Source organism: Rutilus rutilus, assembly GCF_951802725.1.
Source record: "Rutilus rutilus genome assembly, chromosome: 25".
NCBI lineage: Eukaryota > Metazoa > Chordata > Actinopteri > Cypriniformes > Leuciscidae > Rutilus > Rutilus rutilus.
Window position 1 is genome coordinate 10,333,946 of NC_140229.1, and position 20,012 is coordinate 10,353,957.

Sequence of the window (20,012 nt, forward strand, 5' to 3'; positions counted from 1 at the left end):
ATCAGCTGGCCACTCGATGCTGAGCTTTTCAACAGCACGAGATAAAACCTCCATAAGCTCATCTTCATTACTACATTGAAATGACGAATCGCGTGTCTCATCTGTTGTGATACTTTCAACATCCAGCTCCTCAGAACTGGATAGTTGAAGTTCCTGAACAACATGTACCTCTTCCCGGGCAGAAGTAACCGCAGCGCGGGCTTCCAGAGCCGGGAGAGAGGTACTGGGTCTCACCGGAGAAGGCTGAGATAGGGCGGAGCCCGTCTCAAACCCCGCGGTGAGATCCATCTGCGATCCCCAAGTCAAGCGCCGCCGCTCTGCCTCAACAGAAGCGGGACCCGAGCCCTGGGGAGCACGCAGCGAACCGCTCTCCTCGAAGAGCGATCGCCGCGAGCGCAGTGTTCTCAAAGGCAGACGCTCGCAATGCACACAATCAGCCCCCTCGAGAGCTGACTGGGCATGCTGCATCCCCAAACAAGCAACACATAAATCGTGTGAATCCCCACCCGTTATAAATCGAGTACAAGGGGGAGCACACTGCTTAAACTGCTGCTCACTCGTCATTTCTACAATAATATATATATATATATAGAGACAGATTTCAGACACACACACAGATCGATGCTGAAGTAACAAAAGCTGTTTCGCTTGTGTTTCAGGGGTGCTTTATAGTTTCCTGGTCGGTGACGTCACCCGCCTACTACGTTCCGTCTCGCCATTGACTGATTTCATTCATGCTTCAGACGCACTACGCTGGAGGCGTTCCCACTGCGATTTCACGCAGCGGTAGTCCCTGAAGGGGAACTGCTTTAAGTAAATTCAACAATAATTTTTTTTGAGTGTATGGAATGTTTCCATAAACCATGGTAATCTAACGTGTGTTTGTGTGTGTTTCTGTGTGTGTGTGTGTTTTTATATTCATTATTACATATTTTCAAAAAAAAAATTCCCCCCCCCAACTTTCTAGGCGGTTTATATGCTTGTCACAGTTCTGTTAATTAGGACATTTAGTTTGTTTCTTTACATGTATCCCGTCTCAGTCACAAGCATTATGAGTTAGTTCAGTTGTGTTTAATTAGCACCTCGTTATCTGCACTACTTAAGTTCCTGCTTGTCTGTTGTTCATTGTCCGGTCTGCACTAGCTATCTGTATTACCTTGTGGATTATTATATTATCTTGGAAACCTTTCATCTTCGTTCGTGCCTTCATCGTCAGCGCAACCGTTACAGAAGATCGGACCACCCAATATGGATTGGGGTTTGAGTGGGGAAAGTTTATCAGCCACGATTTGCTGGATTTCGTGAGGGAGTTTTTCAGGCTTGCCATAACCAACTCCCTCGACGACCAGACTCTGACGACCTTGTTCCGGATCGGGGCAACTTTCAACCACCCAATCGACCTCCCAGACACCACAGGACTGGACTGGAAGGAAACCTTAATTCGATGTCTGGAGAGAGTTGCGTCCTGGTCCGGAACTAAGCCAGTGCCCAGCCAGAGACCCACTGATGGCGAGAGGAGACAGCACGAGCCCACCGCGATGTTGGAGCCCCCGCTAGGCGGAGCGATCGAGCCTGACATCACACCGGAGCCTGAGGGGAGCCCATCAAACGAGGTGTGTGAGCCGGCTGTCCCATCCTGTGCCAAGGAAGTGTGGAAGTTGAGGGTTTGGTTAGGAGCCCCGCCCACCTGTCCGTCAGTGAGAGTGAGTTTCTGGACTATAAGTTAGAGTTAACCCTTCATCTGTTTGATTGTTCTATATTGGACTCACTGGTGCCACCAAGCCTTCCTCTCCTACCTCCTCTTCTAAATGTCTTTGTCAGTTCATCATCTCGCAGCCTTCTTCCCAGACCTCAGCCACGTCGGCTGCCCTGTCCGAATTGTCCTCCACCAGTCCCGATGTGTCTCCGCTGCCTCCTCTCAGTGACTTGGTTACACCACAGGCCTGCTGTGAGCCAACTGCCCCAGGGCATGGGGATCCCGTGGCTCCGCCTCCTACTTCAGATCGTGTCATTCCACCTCGACCTGTCGCCCTGACTCCTCCACCTGCGCTCCTCCCTTCCTCAATGTCTGCTGTGATCGTCGAGCATTCGGTTTCGCTGAGCTCCCTCAGACCGTCGACTTCACCCGAGTCGGACATCACGTCACCTTCGCTCATCCCCAAGGTGGCGTTGAGGCCTTCACCACCATGGCTTCTCCCTCCAGCACCACCGCCGTGGTCCACCATCCTGGCTGTGGCCTGGGTCACCATCTGCCGCTTCCGACTCAAGCCTCCTCCCTGGACCCCATCATCACCACCCTGAGTTCTTCTGTCCTGCCTCCTCCCAGTCAGCCGTCCACCTCCAGAACTGCCTCCAGTATCCTCTGTCTATTTCATCATCTCCTCATCCTCTACTCCTCCTTCTCTCTACGGCGCGAGGACACGCCTTCCAGGAGCGGGCATTCTGTCACAGTTCTGTTAGTTTGGACTTTTAGTTTGTTTCATCACATGTATCCCATCTCCATGGTCACGAGCATTATGAGTTAGCTTAATTGGCACCTCATTATCTGCACTACTTAAGTTTCTGCTTGTCTGTTGTTCATTGTCCGGTCTCGTATGTGTTTGGTTGTGTCTGCACTAGCTATCTGTATTACCTTGTGGATTATTCAATTATCTTGGAAACCTTTCATCTTCGTCTATGTCCAGATCAAGAATGTTAAATGAGGACATACAACTGGTTGACTAATGGGCATCCATCCCAGCCAACATTTCCATGTGGGCCTCATGTGGGTTTTTGATGGGCTGTCACTTGGGCCCTGCATTGGCAACCCAGAAGGGGCCCAAAGAAAATCGGCTCCACATGTGCCCTGTGTATGTTAGCCCATGGGGCACATGATGGGTCCATAGTATCCTCTAATTGGGGCCCAATTTCATTATGTGGGCTCACTTGGATCCCACATGGGTGCTAATAATGGGGCCACCGTGGGCTACACACAAAAACCTCAGGCCCACATTGGTTATCACATTGGACCCATTATATTTTTTGTGGGACAGTGGGTGAAAATTGGGCCCCATTTATTAATTTCTTTAAAGATTCCAGTGGGTCAAATAATGAGCAAAATTCAAAATTCACTTTCAAACCACTCCAAATCGGTTAAAAGGTTTTTTTTTATAATTAGTTTTTTTTTATAAACCTGTACCTGACAAAACAAAGAATTCCTAAAATCAGCTGATTTTATGAGGTGCTCTATATATTTTAAATGACATGATAAAATATTTCAATTGTATAGAAAATGACTTCAACTCGGAATGTGTAAATTATGTTGTTTTTTAATTGAACTTCAAAATAAATCTTCTTGAATGCATCAGCACCCCTAAAGCTTCACAGTTGTTATCCCTTCCTGAGGTGGACATTTCATTCGGTAACGTTAGGCAGTTTTGATAATTTTTTTCCACAATATTTTACATTTGTGTAAGCAATCTTCTATCACTTGTTTCTGCTTCTTCAAATTTTTGATCTGGAGATTCTGTACTCTTGCAGAAGATACGTCCTCTACCTTATAACAGTGAAAACATTTAGTATGTTATAATTTTAAGTATATTTTTGAGAAGTACATAAAAAGTAAACTGAAAGTATACTTTCTCATTTATAGTTTACAAGAAGTATACTAATAGCACACTTGAATAAACTTCTCTTTTTTAAGTAGTTAACAAGCCTTACATGACTTTCTTTCTTCCATAGAGGAACATAAGCCTTCTAAAGCCCTATGATAGCTTTATGTGAGGAAAAGACCAGAAATTGAGTAATTCCATCCCAACACAAATCATTTTTACATTTGTGAGCTCCGGCAGGGGTAAAGAAAACAGTGAATACAAACTTAAAATTTCAGCCCGTTTCTCACACAAAGATATCATTTTGCCTTCAGAAGCATGAGTAGGAGAGGAGTATAAAATACTATGGGGCATTTTGGAGACTGGACAGTCCTTGTATGGGAAAAAATATATATATAGATATATGTAAAAGCTTCTTTTGTGTTCCATGTAAAATAAAAAACAAAGGTTTTGAACAGCATGAGTAAATAATGAGTAAATATAACAGTGAGTAAAAAAAATGACATAATGAGCTAATAATGAACTGTTCCCTATAATGGCATATTTCATTTGCCTGATGAGAGTCAAGGGATTGAGCTATGCCACAAATATGTCACCTCTTCATTTATCTCTCTCTCCTGTATACAACAAAGCGGCTGTAATCCCAGTAACTGGACCAGACGGCCCAACAAAGCCAGCAAATCTGTTTTTTATGATCTCATTAGTAGTCGTCCAGATATGTTGTCTTTTATGGCGTCTCTGGATATGTTTGGAGTTGGGATTCAAGAAAAAGAAAATCTGATCCTTCAAATCAGGGGAACAAATAAAATATTTAAAAGGTGTATTGAATAGAGAAAGAAACAGCAGGGGCCAACTTCATTTTTCCTGACACATTTCATCAACTGGACTTCTAAGTTTGTGGCATGGATCTTTATTTCAGGAGCCTCTTTTATGCTACATGGAAAAACACATTCTCAGTCTGGAAATGTGATCATTTGTTCTATAAAACCCAGGTGCACATTTTACATCTCCCTGGAGATTGAGACATGTTGTTGGTTAAGAGGGAGCTAAATATTCCAAGTTAACAATTTTTCTGAGGAAGAGCCGCAAAGGGATTGTAAACATTCTGCTTATCAGCACCAATTTATATTTCTGGACAAAACAAAATAGTGCTCTAAATAACTGCATTATTCCAAATTCCTGTTTATATTATCATGTATTCAGACCCTCCACTGAGGAAACTGGAAATGATGCCCCTACCATTCTCCTATTAGACCGGGAGGATATATAAACAAGTGTCATTACTGCTCGGTAAGCATGCTCAAACTGCTCGCAACCCTCCCGCCCTCACCACTATAAGTATCAAGCATATTACTGTGTGCACCCTCTAGCTGTCGTCTTCTTTTGTTTCAGAATACCAAGGCTTTCAAGTCCTAGCTGTCACGGACATAATTGCTGAGAGACATTCATCCTCATAGCCAAGGTACAGTATAGATGCCCCGGGATATACTGCCATCTCTACACGTTAACACTGTTTTGCTTTAAAGACATTACTAAAGAGCCTTAATCATCTGTATATCACTCAAGCTGATGGTTCTATGGGGGGTTAATGCTTAAGCTCTGTATGCCATTAATCATGGAGCAAGAACCCCCTTAAGGAACCATACCGCCAAAGATAAATTGTGTTTCATAAACTCAAGTAACTTGCCAAAGTGGTCCTGTCTGAACCACATTAATGTAATGTCATGGAATTGGAGACTTTATAAATATTGACATATGCAACTCATTTATTGAATCAGCATTCAAGAAATTAGCGTGAAAATGTTTTTAATTCGGTTGACAGTCTTAGAAAAACACATTAGTAATTTATGCTAATAGAGGATATGCACAAAAGATAATGCTACAGCAACAAATTCAAAAGAACACTTACTTATGAGAAAGCATAAGAGAAGAAGAGAGCATGATGACACAGATAAGGAAACCAAGTGTAACAATTGGCACTACAGAGCAGAACGGTGCTCTCTAAACTGTGGAAATGTTTTAGATTTGCATTTAGTTTTTTGTTTCATGCAATTGAGGTTTGTAGCTCTCTGTAGGGCTCACATGAAACATTGGGGCGCTAACTAATATGTGCCTCGAACATCTGGAAAGAGGCTTACTCCCATGACAGTGGCAAAAGGATTTTTAAGGCAATGTTGCCAGGCAACCATACTGGGTGACAATAAGATACTGCCAACCAGTAGTAATTCTACATCTTTTTTCACTGCCCATAGCTAAAATAGCTGAAATGCATGCTGTGCATCTTCAAATCCAAAGAAAAACACTCAATTCAAAGCCTAGGCAGAAAAAAAAATAATAAAAAAATAAACACATACCAGAAATGTGGGGGAAAGGGGTACATGGGACATATAAGTGAAAATGTAAGTACAATACAGGTCAGCCCCATAACACTGCAGATACAGTGAAAGAGACTGGGTTCCAGTCCATGGTGGCAGGTGCTCATTTGTCTCAAAACAACTCTCTCAATTTGTTTATGTATATGTTGTAGGTTGGAAAATGTGTGTGTGTGTGTGTGTGTGTGTGTGTGTGTGTGTGTGTGTGTGTGTGTGTGTGTGTGTATATATGTATATATATTTTTTTTTTACTAAAACTGGCAATGTGATCTGGGTCAACATAGTTTTTGTCGTCTTTTTTGGGGCGTAAGAATGATTTTTTCATCAAATCCTTTTATCATTTATCACAGCCTGGTCTGTCTTGAGTATGCTGGTCACATGATTTGTTTAAAAAAAAAATTGTGATTAATTAGTCAGCCTGACCTAAATCCAACATGGCTGCCAGTGGTGCAGGACATTCAAATTTTGAGATAAGTAAATATATATTAAACTTACTTTTCTTTTGAAAAAAATAATACTAACACTGCTAACATTAATTATGAACATTGTCTTAAGGTGCTGAAAAAGAAAATTTATAAAAATGTTGTTCATGTTGTTATTTTGCACATTTTGAAATATATGTTACACCTGAGTCACATTGCCACTTTTGGGTATAAAAAAGGGATTAACTTTGTATTCATTTTTGTAACAATATTTGTATTCTGAGGTTGTTGTTTTTTGTTACAAATTATAAAATTTACAGGTTAAACTGATACAGCCTGTCTGTCTTGAGTATGCTGGTCACATGATTTGCTTCAAGTTATCTGTGATCAATTAGTCAGCCTGACCTAAATCCAACATTTTTTACCATTTTACCAATTTTTTTTTACCATTTTTATGGTAACGCAAGGTCCGATTTCAAAACAGTTTTCACAGCTTTCCAATGATTTATAATATGTCAACATTATGAGTTGAAGTATAGGATATAATTGTTTTAAACATGCAATGGCAGTTACAGTTATAGATTTGGTCCTTTTTTTATACCCTAAACAGGCAATGTGATCTGGGAGTCACAACTCATAAAATCCAAAATACATAACATTTTTCAAAAATTCTTTTGGATATGATTTACTTAAGTCCAGATGATATAAAAAAATGACATGAAATTATTTGTTGCTTATCATTTTCTACTCTTGCCTGTTTAAGGGTTAAAATAACAGAGGAAAAAAAGGACACCCCTTTAAAAAAAATTTTTTTATTGTTCATAAATGTGCCTTCAACATTTGTTTATTGATGGTTAAATTCATTGTTACCTTTGTTGTGGGTAAAGAAAATGTTTTTATTGTCTCCTGTTAATTAAACTTTGCCGGAGCTTGCAGCCAGTACTCCTGTCTCACAGTGTGTCTTTTATTACTCTATAGGTGAGCAAAAACGATTCAAAAACTGGTCGAAACTGATGTTAAACACGGTTTCAAACATGTAAATGTTGATTTTGATGGATTACTGAGAAAGACTGTTAGTTTTATTAATACGCATGCAGTAGTAATGAGTCATATATAGGATTACACACGAGTGACAAATATGTGAATTTGAAGTGAATTAGAGAAAATACTCAAGTAAAAAGGGTTTAGGAATGTTTCTAAAGTGTTTTGGATGTTGATTGTAATTGGATGATAAAGTTTAAGCGAGTTAAATGTACATTTGCTACTGGAGTTATCTCTAACCAAAATGGTGGCACATTTTTATTGTTTACTGTTAAAAGTATCCCCATTAGCTGTCACCAAAGTGAGACGAGCTAGTCTTCCTGGGTAAAACATTGTAGACATCATTATAAACATCATCAGAAATTATTCAGAATAAATTATTACAGTATTAAATTCATTATTACATTCATACAGTAAATATGTCCATTCCCTCACAATTTTAAATAGTGCATTCTTAGATCGTACTGAAAGAGACTTTGCCATTCATTTTATGTATATTCAGTGGGCAGTTATTCCAATGATTGATGGCACGATAAATAACTGTTCTCTTTTAAGCATTTGATTTTGGGCATGGTAACATCATCTGGCCATTATCAGCTGACCTAGTCAAATGAGAATAAACCTGATCACATTTAACAATTCGGTTGTATAAGAAACCGGGTTGAGAAGAAAAGACAGTGTTTCTGAAAAATATAGTTGTATTGAAAACCAGCCTGTTCTCCACCGTTAACCATGAGAGTCGACGGTGCATACTGATAGTGTTTGTTCTGATGGGACAATGTAATACTAACCTGGCACCTCTGTTTTGGGCAGTTTGTAATTTCTTTAGTTGACCTTTAGATCTAGATGACCATGCAGGGGCACAATAATCCAGATGACATAAAATGAAAGATTTAGCCACCTGTCCCAGGATGTGTGTAGGGACATAAGAAAGACATTTCCTCACCATAGAGATACCATAACCCATCTTCTTCACTATGATATCAATATGTTCTGCCCATGACAGCTGACTATCTATTATTGTGCCCAGTAATTTTACTTTATCTACCTGTTCTATAGGTTCCCCAGACAAGTTCAAGCTCATATTTGGTGTGGATGACAGTTTATGTCGCGATCCCAAGAGATATATATATCCCAAGATTCATGCATGTATGTGTGAACTAGAGCCAAAAATGGCGACTTGCATGTAAAACAGGTTAGTGTGAAGCCAAATGTGAGATTCATTTATGTGGCAGTGTGAAAATGGAATTAATGTTTATGATGACGTGAAAACATGTGAAAACACTGTAGCAGGTCAATGCATTGTGATTGATTCTAATGTGTTGCAGAACAAGTCAAGTACAGACAAAAGTAACTTCTGAAAAGCTTTACAGAAATATTGTTTTCTTTGGTGGAATGTGTTGTGTTGCAGATAAACAAGTATTGTTGTTCTGTAAAGTTAATACGTTAATGTTGTGAATACATAAAGAGCTAAGAAAAGCTTGAGAGTTAAACTTTGCCGGAGCTTGCAGCCAGTACTCCTATGAGTCCTGTCTCACAGCGTGTCTTTTATTATTCTACAGAGCCGGCAAAAGTGGTCCATTCAATTGACCCATTCAGGCTTCCCAGCCGTGATGCGGGTAACATAGTATAACGGGCCAAGTCATTACCCGAACACCTCAAAATCAAATAAAAAACACAAGAACATTGTATACCCTACCTATAATCAGGAGTTTAATAGAGTAAAGTCATGTGGAAAGAAAATTGTTGAAGTTGATAGTCATAACTGAGCCTTTATGTTCATCTAATTACACAATTAATGAAACAGGGTTCTTGTGCGACTTAATTTGCATTCAATCTTCTGGCTATAATGCAGGTTTTTGACACTGGCCTTTTGAAATGCAGTATAACACAACTCTCCATCACTTTTAGCTGAGAATGTGAGGAGATAAATATGGAAATTAAATGCAGATGCTGCCATCAAAATAAATGTGTTTATCCCCTCTTAGAGAAGAATCAATCTTCCCCTTTCACACAGCACGTTCATTGCAGGAAATTGCCATAAAATTGCTAGAGTGTCTTCTGTGTGAACGCAAACACGTCCTGGGATCGATGCCGGAATGGGGACCTAGTAACATTGCCGGGATCAGTCACGGAACGCGCCCTGTGTGAACAAAAGCCAGGACCAATGCCGTAAGGGGTATTTTGTTGCTCTTAGAAGAAAGTCTGTGTTCGTCATCAACAAAGAAAGAACGAAAAAATGTCTGCAAAATACAATGAAGCAGAGACCAGCGAGCTCCTTACTATCCACGCTGAAGCTGAGATCGTTCGCCAGCTTTGTTAGACTGGCCTTTCTACAACACATCTACATCACGTCAAGTGTCTTTACGGTAGGGCTGAACGATATTCTGTTTTAACATCGACATCGCGATGTGCGAATGAGCGATAGTCACATCGCCGGAACATGCGATGTGAAGGGTAACGTTAGTAGCACACAGTAAACACGAGATTGTTGTATGGCTTTTTGCTGGGGTGACATACGCGTTCCGCGTGCCTGCACAGTGATTGGTTCGCTGTGCCGCAGCTCACCGCTCACAGCCAACATTCACTGGCAATCCTATAGCTAAAAATGCGCTACGAAGAGGATCCAAAAAAGTCAAAATCAGCTATTTGGGACTAGCCTATTTCGTCTACAAAAAGGAGGATGTTGACCAAAAAGAGGTAGGCTACTTTGCTGGAGTGTTATAAAGTTGTGGATGTTTTTTTTTTTAAAGTCGTTTATTTTTCGTGTTCGCATTTATGAGGAAAAAACAATGTTATTAAGGACGCGACCGTTATGAAAGCGGCAGTAAAAGACTGCTTTAAAACTTTCACAGATACCTCAAACAGAAAGCACAAAGCCTTTCTTTAAAACGAATTTCGTTTCGTATTAATTGTATCTTAATTTTAATCAGTATTTCATTATCCAATTTCCTGGATTTAATAAATAAATATTAAATAGCCTAAAGCAGCCAGCGCCTGAACTGGAGATTATAAACTATCATCCATGAACCGCAACTCAGCATAAAAGGTAGCCTACTCGCCTCACACACCTAATAATAATAATAATAATAAAATAGAAATATTACTATTATCTACAGAAATCTCTACTTTTAAACAGAACCATTAAAAAAATAATAATAATAGCCTAATCTGTATGAAAAGTGCATTTCTCCCGATCACTGCTGCGAAGATCGCGAGTCAGTATTGTCAACTTAATCTTTACAGAAAACACTTGTTTATTAATAAACAATTAAAATGTCACATCGCAATATTTTACATATTATTAATCATTACTTTTGCTGGTTATAGGTGCCGTTTACATGAACGCGTCACTGAATCAGCACAGAAAACATAATTTTTCGGGTCCTAGAACCTGAAGAACTGTGAAGAACGTTCACCGAATTCTGAGAGAAATATGTTTCTGGAATAAAATATTAAGTGGCCTTTTTTTTTTACTTGTAATGAAGCTTGCTTATTAGTGAAATTATTAATAACATGGAATGGTAATTATTGACTTTAGCCTGGATTGATGGCTCGCAATATCGCGATATATATCGTTGGGAAAAAAAATATCGCAATGTAATTTTTTTCCAATATCGTGCAGCCCTACTTTACGGCATGTGTGTGAACGCACTCACAGATTCCGGAAAATCACCGGCAGTGGGAATGAACCAAAATCAAACGGACAAATCCCAGGACACATATCCGCGTATTTTCCGGAATCTCTGTGTGAAAGGGGCTTTAGAGAGGCATTCAAGACAACACGATGCGTTTGCAGTGAGAGTGTTCCCTGATAGACATGGCAAATCCTGGACATTTATTAAGTACAGTCTTTTAAAATTAGTTTTTAATCTCAAAAGAACCACATACGCTAGGGTAGATGCCATATTTAAAAGTGCGGTAAGTGATTTCTGAGAAACGCTGTTGAAAATTTAAATCAACACCTAAATCAGGGGTGTCCAATCCCGCTCCTGGAGGGTCACTGTCCTGTAGAGTTTAGCTTCAACCGCCAATTAAACACCTCCTAACCCTAACCAGCAAATAAAGCTCTTACTGGGCATACTAGAAACTTCCAGGCAGTAGTGTTGAGGCAAGTTGGGGCTAAACTTTATAGGACAGTGGCCCTCCAGGACCAACTTTGGACACCCCTGACCTAAACATAAATTTGTGAACATTTGCTAGATGTCTTGTGTGTGTGTGTGTGTGTGGTCCTGGCTGTGTAAATAGGAGAAAAAACAAAGTGTAATGGTTGAGATGTATTACCAAAGAGGAAAAGCTTTCCAGCACTGGAGAGAGCGGGAAGGCCTAAAAGTGGATGCCGAGGTTGCTTTGTTTCTGCTCGATATGTGTGTAACATCAGCTTTAGCTGTTCCACAGAACCAAGATGCTGTTGTTGTTGAATCACAGCTGATTCATCCATATTGTGTGAGCGTATTTGTTATTTTGGGGGCGGAGCAACGAAGGGATTGGTGTGTTTATTTGGGTGTCGATTTCAAATATCAACAGTGATTCTTAGAAATTGCTTGCTTACTGCACCTTAAAGGTAACGTGACTGAAACAAGGCTGTAAGAGAGTGATTATGTTCATTCAATTAATTTCAACAAGATATATTGTCCACAGCTATTTGTTTTGTTGGCCGAATGACTGACAAGAAGTTACAGTGGTACAACCCAATGGGCTTGAATTTCTGTATAAATAATTCATAAATTAATTTGTATATTTGTAAATGGACTACTTGCACTACTTCCGCGTTCTACTTTTTACTACTCGAGAGTTTCTGGTAACAGCGTTCAGCGCACCTGCATACAGACAGTTACTCATGAGGATGCAAATTATTACTACATTTTATGGCTGTCAATTGATTAAAACACTGAATCATGTTCTCTGCATTAAAATAAATTATCTTGAACCTCCTATAAATATATTTCCTACAGACCTGCAGCAGTCCAGTGCTCATCTTCTCATTAACAGTGTTTTTTTTTCTCTTCATACCTGTTGAGTTTCCATTTTTAAATGAATTTGCTAATGAGCATCACCTGCGCGCCACACCTGCTTTGAGTCTCATGGAAGTAGATCTGGAAGAATAAAAGGTGGAGTGACGACAGTGCAAGATGAGAGAGAACCAGGCCAGGGGCCTGTTCTTCGTACGTCGCTAACTCAGTTAGCTGGATTTGATTGTTGGGGATTTGGCATGATCTTGGATTGTTTGGTTCTTCGACGCTCATCCTGGACTTGCTGTCATAGCAACAGGTGCGCAATCTTAAACCTGCTCGGGAGCAGGCTTATTTCATGTTAACAGGATTAGACTGCGGCTTTATAAGCGGAGCTGATACGGGAAGTCCAGCGCAGCGCGATAGTGCACTTTCTGAGATATATATTTTTTCTCGTGACTCGTGAGATTGTCGTTTACATTATTAATTTGTTGGAAACGCACTTTTATTTTCGACTTGTCGGAGTCGGGCTTTAACTAGGCTACAGCACAAACTGTTTGCATTGCCCTAAGATTATTTGCGAGTGGCTCTTTCCTTTACACTATTGGAGATGCGGAGAACTTGATGGAAAGTGCTGTCTGTCGTGTCATTCGGAATTTACCTGGTGCTTTTAGGTTTAAAAAACAGTTTTAGGTTGTTGTTTTTTTTGGCATTTCCAAGCCACTTAAGACCCAATGTTGTAAAGCATTTTTTTTAAAGCCTTTTTTCTTTATTTTTCTTTTTTTTAGGCTATCATAATTTTTTATGAAGATCATGCAATCATGACCATGCCGATTACACTATATTACACTATGTTTTAAGCAACGTACGAAGAACGGGCCCCTGGGGTCCGTTCTTCGTTGCTTAAAACATCCGAGATCAAATGACACATCCAAGATGATATCATCGTTCTAATCATGATCTGGCTAATTAGGATCTTCGAACACACCTGCCGGATATGATTAGTATAGCTGGATTGAGTTATCTGAGATAATTGCGCGTTCATCCCCTTAAAAGGGGATATGTATCGATAGTAGAAACATTGATCAGCAACGCTGCTATTGGCTGCTCAGCATGGCCAAAGAGCGGGCTCAGTTTTTATCCTCAGCAGAGCAAGAAGAACTAATAGTTGAAGTTTATTCGGAATAATGTAAAAAAAATAATTTTATATGAGTTATTGATCACATTTTTCCTGAGTGTAGTTGTAATGACATTGTGTCTTTTGTGCACTTTTACATAATACACCAACACTTGTATCTGTTCCCAAGAAAGTGGTGGCTGAAATATGTGCAGTAAGTAGACATTTTCTAACTTTCCAAAGGAAAGAAAGTATAAGACTTTGTAATGTCCATTTGTTTCCATTGCACTGGACAGTGAATAAACCCTCTCAGATAATGGAGGAACTAGCCTACCTGCAAGTGCATAAATAACTTTACTTAATTTATACTTGTATGCTTTAAGGCTGCAATATAAGTTGCAGGATTCCACATCTACAGAAAGGCCTACAGAAGAGTCTGCACAGACAGAAGAGACATAGGCCTACAGGTGGGCAGTGTATAGCTAACCTTTCCTTTTCATTTGTTGCATGAGGCATGTGTCTAGTATCTCTTGTTGCAGGCACTTGACCACTGGCTTTTTTTTTACAAAGAACAATTGAACTAAAACTCAAGGAACTAAGCATATTTGTCTTTTATTAAACATTTAATGAAAAGTGTTTTTTTTTTTTTTTTTGCCAATGTTGTGTAATATGGCACATGCAACAATGTCACAGGCCCTGTCAGGTGTGCAACCCTCAGACTTTTCAGACACTGAAATCTTCCCTTTAGTTAGCCAAAGTTCATTTGTGTGCCCTTGTCCTGGCTAGAGCTGCATTGTAACTGGTTTGGGTCAGGGAATGGGGTCATAAAACACCTGTCTGCAGGCAGGAACATGTCATAATCACCTATGAAAAAAGCAGTTCTGTTAGGATCAGCATAAGTGTATGTAATACAGTGAGCTTGATATTTAATTGTGGAATTTTCCTTACCACTTTCAAATAATGTGCATAAATGTGAATCTCTGAAAATTCTTAAGTCATGCACAGATCCTGGCCATTTTGCTTTCACATTTGTGATATGGAAGATTTTAGTCAACTGCCTTTTTTTAATTTGATATAATATTATTAATCTGGAATGTTAAGAATCACAATAGTAACTGGGCTGCACATTTACATTGTGAACACCCTTTCTGTTCACATAATCCCCTTCATTGAGGCCTTGATGGCAGTCTATGGTCTAGCCTATAGTCTATGGTAGCCTACCAATCACGTTAGCGAAGCCTGAGTGACATACAGTATACTCGGCATGGTCATGATTGCATGATCTTCATAAAAAATTATGATAGCCTAAAAAAATGAATAACCTGCTTTAAAAAAAACTGCTTTACAACATTGGGTCTTAAGTGGCTTGGAAATGCCACAAAAAAACCTAAAACTGTTTTTTAAACCTAAAAGCACCAGGTAAACTCCGAATGACAGACAGCACTTTCCATCAAGTTCTCCACATTTCCAATAGTGTAAAGGAAAGAGCCACTCGCAAATAATCTTAGGGCATTGCAAACAGTTTGTGCAGTAGTTAAAGCCAGACTCCGACAAGTCGAAAATAAATTTGTGTTTCCAACAAATTAATAATGTAAACGACAATCTCACGAGTCACGAGAAAAAATATATCTCAGAAAGTGCACTATCGCGCTGCGCTGGACTTCCCGTATCAGCTCCGCTTATGAAGCCGGGATCTAATCCTGTTAACATGAAATAAGCCTGCTCCCGAGCAGGTTTAAAGGGATACTCCACTTTTTTTGGAATATAGGCTCATATTACAACTCCCCCAGAGTTAAACAGTTGAGTTTTACCGTTTTCGAATCCATTCAGCCGAACTCCGGGTCTGGCGGTACCACTTTTAGCATAGCTTAGCATAGATAATTGAATCGGACAGGACCATTAGCATCTCTCTCAAAAAAATGACAAAAGAGTTTCGATATTTTTCCTATTTAAAACTTGACTCTTCTGTAGTTACATCGTGTACTAAGACCGACGGAAAATGAAAGGTTGCGATTTTCTAGGCTGATATAGGAACTATACTCTCATTCCTGCGTAATAATCAAGAAACTTTGCTGCCGTACCATGAGTGCAGCAGGCGTAATGATATGACGCAGCGCCTGAAAATAGTCCCCAGCTCAGTAACTTCCAGCGTGACCGGGACTAAGGTTGTCTAACCTATTATCAGGCGCTGCGTCACCCTAACCCTGGCTGCCGCTTTACTTTCATTTTGTGTTTGTTTATTTTATGATTAAAGTTTCGTTGAATGTCCCGCCTCCTTCTTCCCTGAACTACTAACATTGTTACATATTTATTTATTTCAAAACGGAAGTGCACCACGAAGCACAGTGCAAGTAGTCCATTGGTCCGCTGAACTGAATGGGACCATTGAAAGGATAGTTTTACACATAATTCACCCTGAAGGTCATTCTGCTTGTGATTCAAAATTAAAGCTTTTTAAACAGACTGCACGTCTATCCCTTACAGCATAATGTTCCTTCTTGTTGAATAAAACATGGCATCTACCATGACTCTTCTGTTGGTTTGGAATGGTCTTAAGTCTATTTCTGACTCAAGCAACTGATAAGATCTCTCTGCACCATGGCACTTAGATCCCCTGTGTTGTTTGCCTGTGCCACCTTATTTCACCTCATGAAAGGCTGTAGCCATTTAACTTTACTTATCCAAGAGAAGGGTATGACTCCACATGGTTCTGTTAAAAAACAGATAATTTTGTAATAATTGTACTTATTAACCCTCATGCTTTGTTAGGGTTCTGAGAGACCCTTTTAATAGTTCTAAAAACACGCTATACTTATAAACACAATTCCAACTTGATCCTTTAAACATAAACCAGGAAAAAAGAAAGTTATTAAGCATATGTGAGGATAGGAAACTCCAGATATAAAAGATTAATAAATGCAAATAAGTTTTACATGAGAATATCTCATATTTGTAGTATTTCACTCCAGCCAACTGTTGGATTTGTTTTGTTCAGTAAATATATATTTTGAATTATAGGTTTGTTTTTTATCTTACCACACTGGCCAAATTTAGTGAGGTTTATCCTTAAAAACTATTTAAATGGGAAAAACAATTTATTATTGCATCTCAAATTTATCCTGTTTTAAGGATATTTTACTGGTAAATGTGACCACAAAACGTTTCATTTTTTTTACACGTCTTATTTTCTGACATAAAGACCAGGGATTTTAAGTCAAAGATACATATTAAATTAATTTGAAGGGGAAATAAGAGGTTAATTTTGTACATATTTTTCACATCACTGTCTCTGGGACCTCAAACAAAGACAGTAAAGTCAATCTCAAAGGTTTAAATAACAGCAGAAATAAGAGTAAACAACCCATAAGGTTCTTAAACTAAAAGGTTTATTTATAGAGTGGACTAAAATGTGGAAATGAAAAGGGATTAAAATATTAGAATTCAATAGGCTTTAATAAATTATAGTAATAGAAAATAAAGTCAGTTACTAACTAAGACTGAAAATCAATGTGATTTATATGCTACTATACTAAAATTACCCCAATAGCGCACAGCTCTCCAAGCACCGACCCCTTTGATTTTTATTCATCCTTTTTACATCCACTTAAAATACTCACAGATGTCCAACCACCGCTCTTTAAGGCTTGGGTTTATGAGCAATGCAACTTTTTATTAAAAACCTGTAGTGTCTGACAACATGTGGGGACCGCAGTGCGCACAGGCTGAAACGCAATTCAATCGAGTCTTTGTGTAGAAAGAAGCACCCGAGTGACTGACTTCCTGCGATAAATAAGAACCTATAAAACGTTGTGTTTTGTAGATAAGCAAAGAGAAAAGCCACCACCTGTGCCACGTTTTGTTTTATTTGATAGAAGTTCGTTAAGTCAAATAAAAATATTGTCATGCCACGGAACAGAGTGTACCGCGAGAAAAGTCAAAAGTTCCTCAGAGGTCTGACACTAGTGTTTTCTTCTTTTCAGTGAAATACTTTGGCGGTAGCATAATACATTGCTGATTATGTGTAGGCTAGATTATTTTATATCGCATTATTTATAATCCATTCAGTAGCCTAGGCTAACCAAACTCAGACACTTCGAATAAATCAGTAGAATAGGCTACATTAAAATAATGACTCGCGTCGCATATGTAAGAGGTTAGCAGATCACATGGACGAAAGAGTAAAAGTTTGCAGGTATTAAAGAAGACTGTTGTGAGAAAGACCACCATTTAGCTTAAATTTTACAATTCACATCCAAACGAAACCGGTTATGAAGTGTCAAAAAAGATCTTACCTTCGGTTTCCACCCTAGATTTTTGAATGAACAGGAAAATGACGGTTAATTCCAAAAGAGTGTTTGAAGGATATTTGACGGATTTCATGCTGAAGCCTCACAGCAGTCCTCCAAAGACATTACCGACCGGACAGACTTTTCCCAAATCGCACTATTTCCAAAGGAAGATGAGCGTTTATCGCTTTCGTGGGGACGAACGGTAGAGCATCGCTCGGTTGGTCCAGCAGTTTCTGTCACCTGCTCCCGCGGACTGAGAGACTTGATGAGCTGGAGCAGAGCTCGACATTATTCATTGAGAATTTCGTCACTGCCGCGTGGTTAGGGATTATAAACACTTAAGTAGTATTATGTCTTTGTTTTTATTTTACACTTTTGTGAGAACGCCTATTCATATTCCTGTGATCAATAATGAGAGATGGGAACACTTACACGTTACTACTATAGTCACACAAAACCAGTCAAATTGAGTGAAAATGAATTACCGGGTCTTATATTATTACAATATATATTCATAAATGGGTCAACATTGCTATTACAATTGTTTAAACCCTTAAGCCTTCACTGGCACATTGGCAACATTGTAGTGTTTTTGATATGCTCCTCATTCACCATAGAAATAGAATAAGTGTCTTATTTTCTCTCCTGCCATGTGTCATTGTTTTCTTGTTACCTGTAGGCCTACAGCCCAAAATATTTGTCATGAATGTAAAAAAAAAAAAAAAAGTACAATAGTTTTCAATGTTTTTGGTTGCCATACTACTTCAACATAAAATATAGGCTACTTCACATGGCAGGTGCTTGATTGTGTCTGGAAATGACTGACTTCCGGTTTATTGTCTGTCGTACAGTAAAAAGTGTATCAGGTGATCTTTTATTATAAAGCTAATATTATTTAGCAACATTTTACCGTAACTAGGTTGGTATAGATTTTAGTTTTTCAAAGAATGTGTTTGTTTTATTTCTCCATATATTTTTAGATAACTGGTATCAGTCTCAGACAGGTTTGTTAAATAGTTTGCCAGGTCTATTTAGGTAAAAATCTTATCTAGTCAGAGGCCAAAGATTTTAGTTCTGGAAATGGAAACCCTTAAAGAGGTTGTTCCACATTATTAAGCAGTTCTCATGCACTGAAAAAAAAAAAAAAAAAAAAAAATGAAAAAACGGTATTATTCCGGCATCTGGGGCGCCAAAAAAATTACCGTAAAATAACGGCAAAAACAATCTCGTTAAAATACAGTAATTTTCCATAATTAAATAACAGATTGTATCTTTAATATTACATTAAATCTTATGTAATTATTGGGATTTTTAACATTTAAAAAAGACATATACACATTTAAAACAATTAAATACTGTAAATTTAAGGTTTTATAAAATTATTTTATATAATAATGCTATCTACAGTAATTCTTTTAATATAGTTTTTCTGTGTAAAATAACAATGATATTATGTATTAAAATGCACACGTACATAAATTAAAATACAAATGTTTGTAAATTTACTGTTTTAATTTTTATTTATACAGATCCAATTTCACAACTTTGACCAATCTCTAATTAAGTTCTTAATAATAGAAAATATAGTCAATTTCTTTTAAATTAACTAAATGTATGAGTACAGAATACCTGCACATTTACAGTATTAGTAACTGAACAAACACTAAACATCAAGATAAGTGATTGATAGGAAATAGAAGCTTAGTATATAGAACATGTAAAAATATCCACAATAAAAGGCAATTACCATATACCTTTACAGTATAACTTATTTTAACATTTACAATTACATTTTATCCAAAGTGACTTACCAATTAAGATAATAATTAAAGATAATAAAAAGCAACAAGTGCAGTGACAAGTCCCAGTTAGTCTAGCACAGTACACATAGCAAGTTTTTCTTTCTTTTTTTTTTTACAAAGATTTAGTGTTATTTAAAGGAGTCATAACCTAGTATTACATTGGATACCTACTGCTGTATTATAGTCTTTCAGGCCCTTCTAAAAAAGAAAAGTGGAAAAAAAATAAACACAGACCTACTTTTACCCTTATTTCTGAAGGCATTATTGTCTCGCGAGATCAATGCGATGTTTTGGCTGTCGTGGACGCTCATTTTAATAATGCAAATGAGGGGCGCGTTGATTGGTTGAAGGAAGGAGGGGGGTTGACACGCAGGTAACTTCAGCATCATTACAAACTGACATCATGGCGCAAGTGGTGAATGAACCC

General features: G+C 38.5%; 1 protein-coding gene across 2 annotated transcripts in view; it reads right to left on the reverse strand.

Annotated features, from left to right (window-relative positions):
• The window catches only part of rxfp2a (relaxin family peptide receptor 2a), a 63,267-nt gene extending 45,380 nt beyond the window's left edge, over nt 1-17,887 (reverse strand). Inside the window, exon 1 of one of the 2 annotated variants that reach the window (XM_084401297.1) lies at nt 17,787-17,887. In XM_084401297.1, coding sequence (XP_084257423.1) covers nt 17,787-17,874 — 88 coding nt within the window. In that variant the 5' untranslated portion in view covers nt 17,875-17,887. Of the gene's footprint in view, nt 1-12,382; nt 12,432-17,786 lie in introns of those variants that run through there. The other variant, XM_084401296.1, reaches the window with a different exon arrangement.
• Between the last annotated feature and the right edge of the window lie 2,125 nt (nt 17,888-20,012).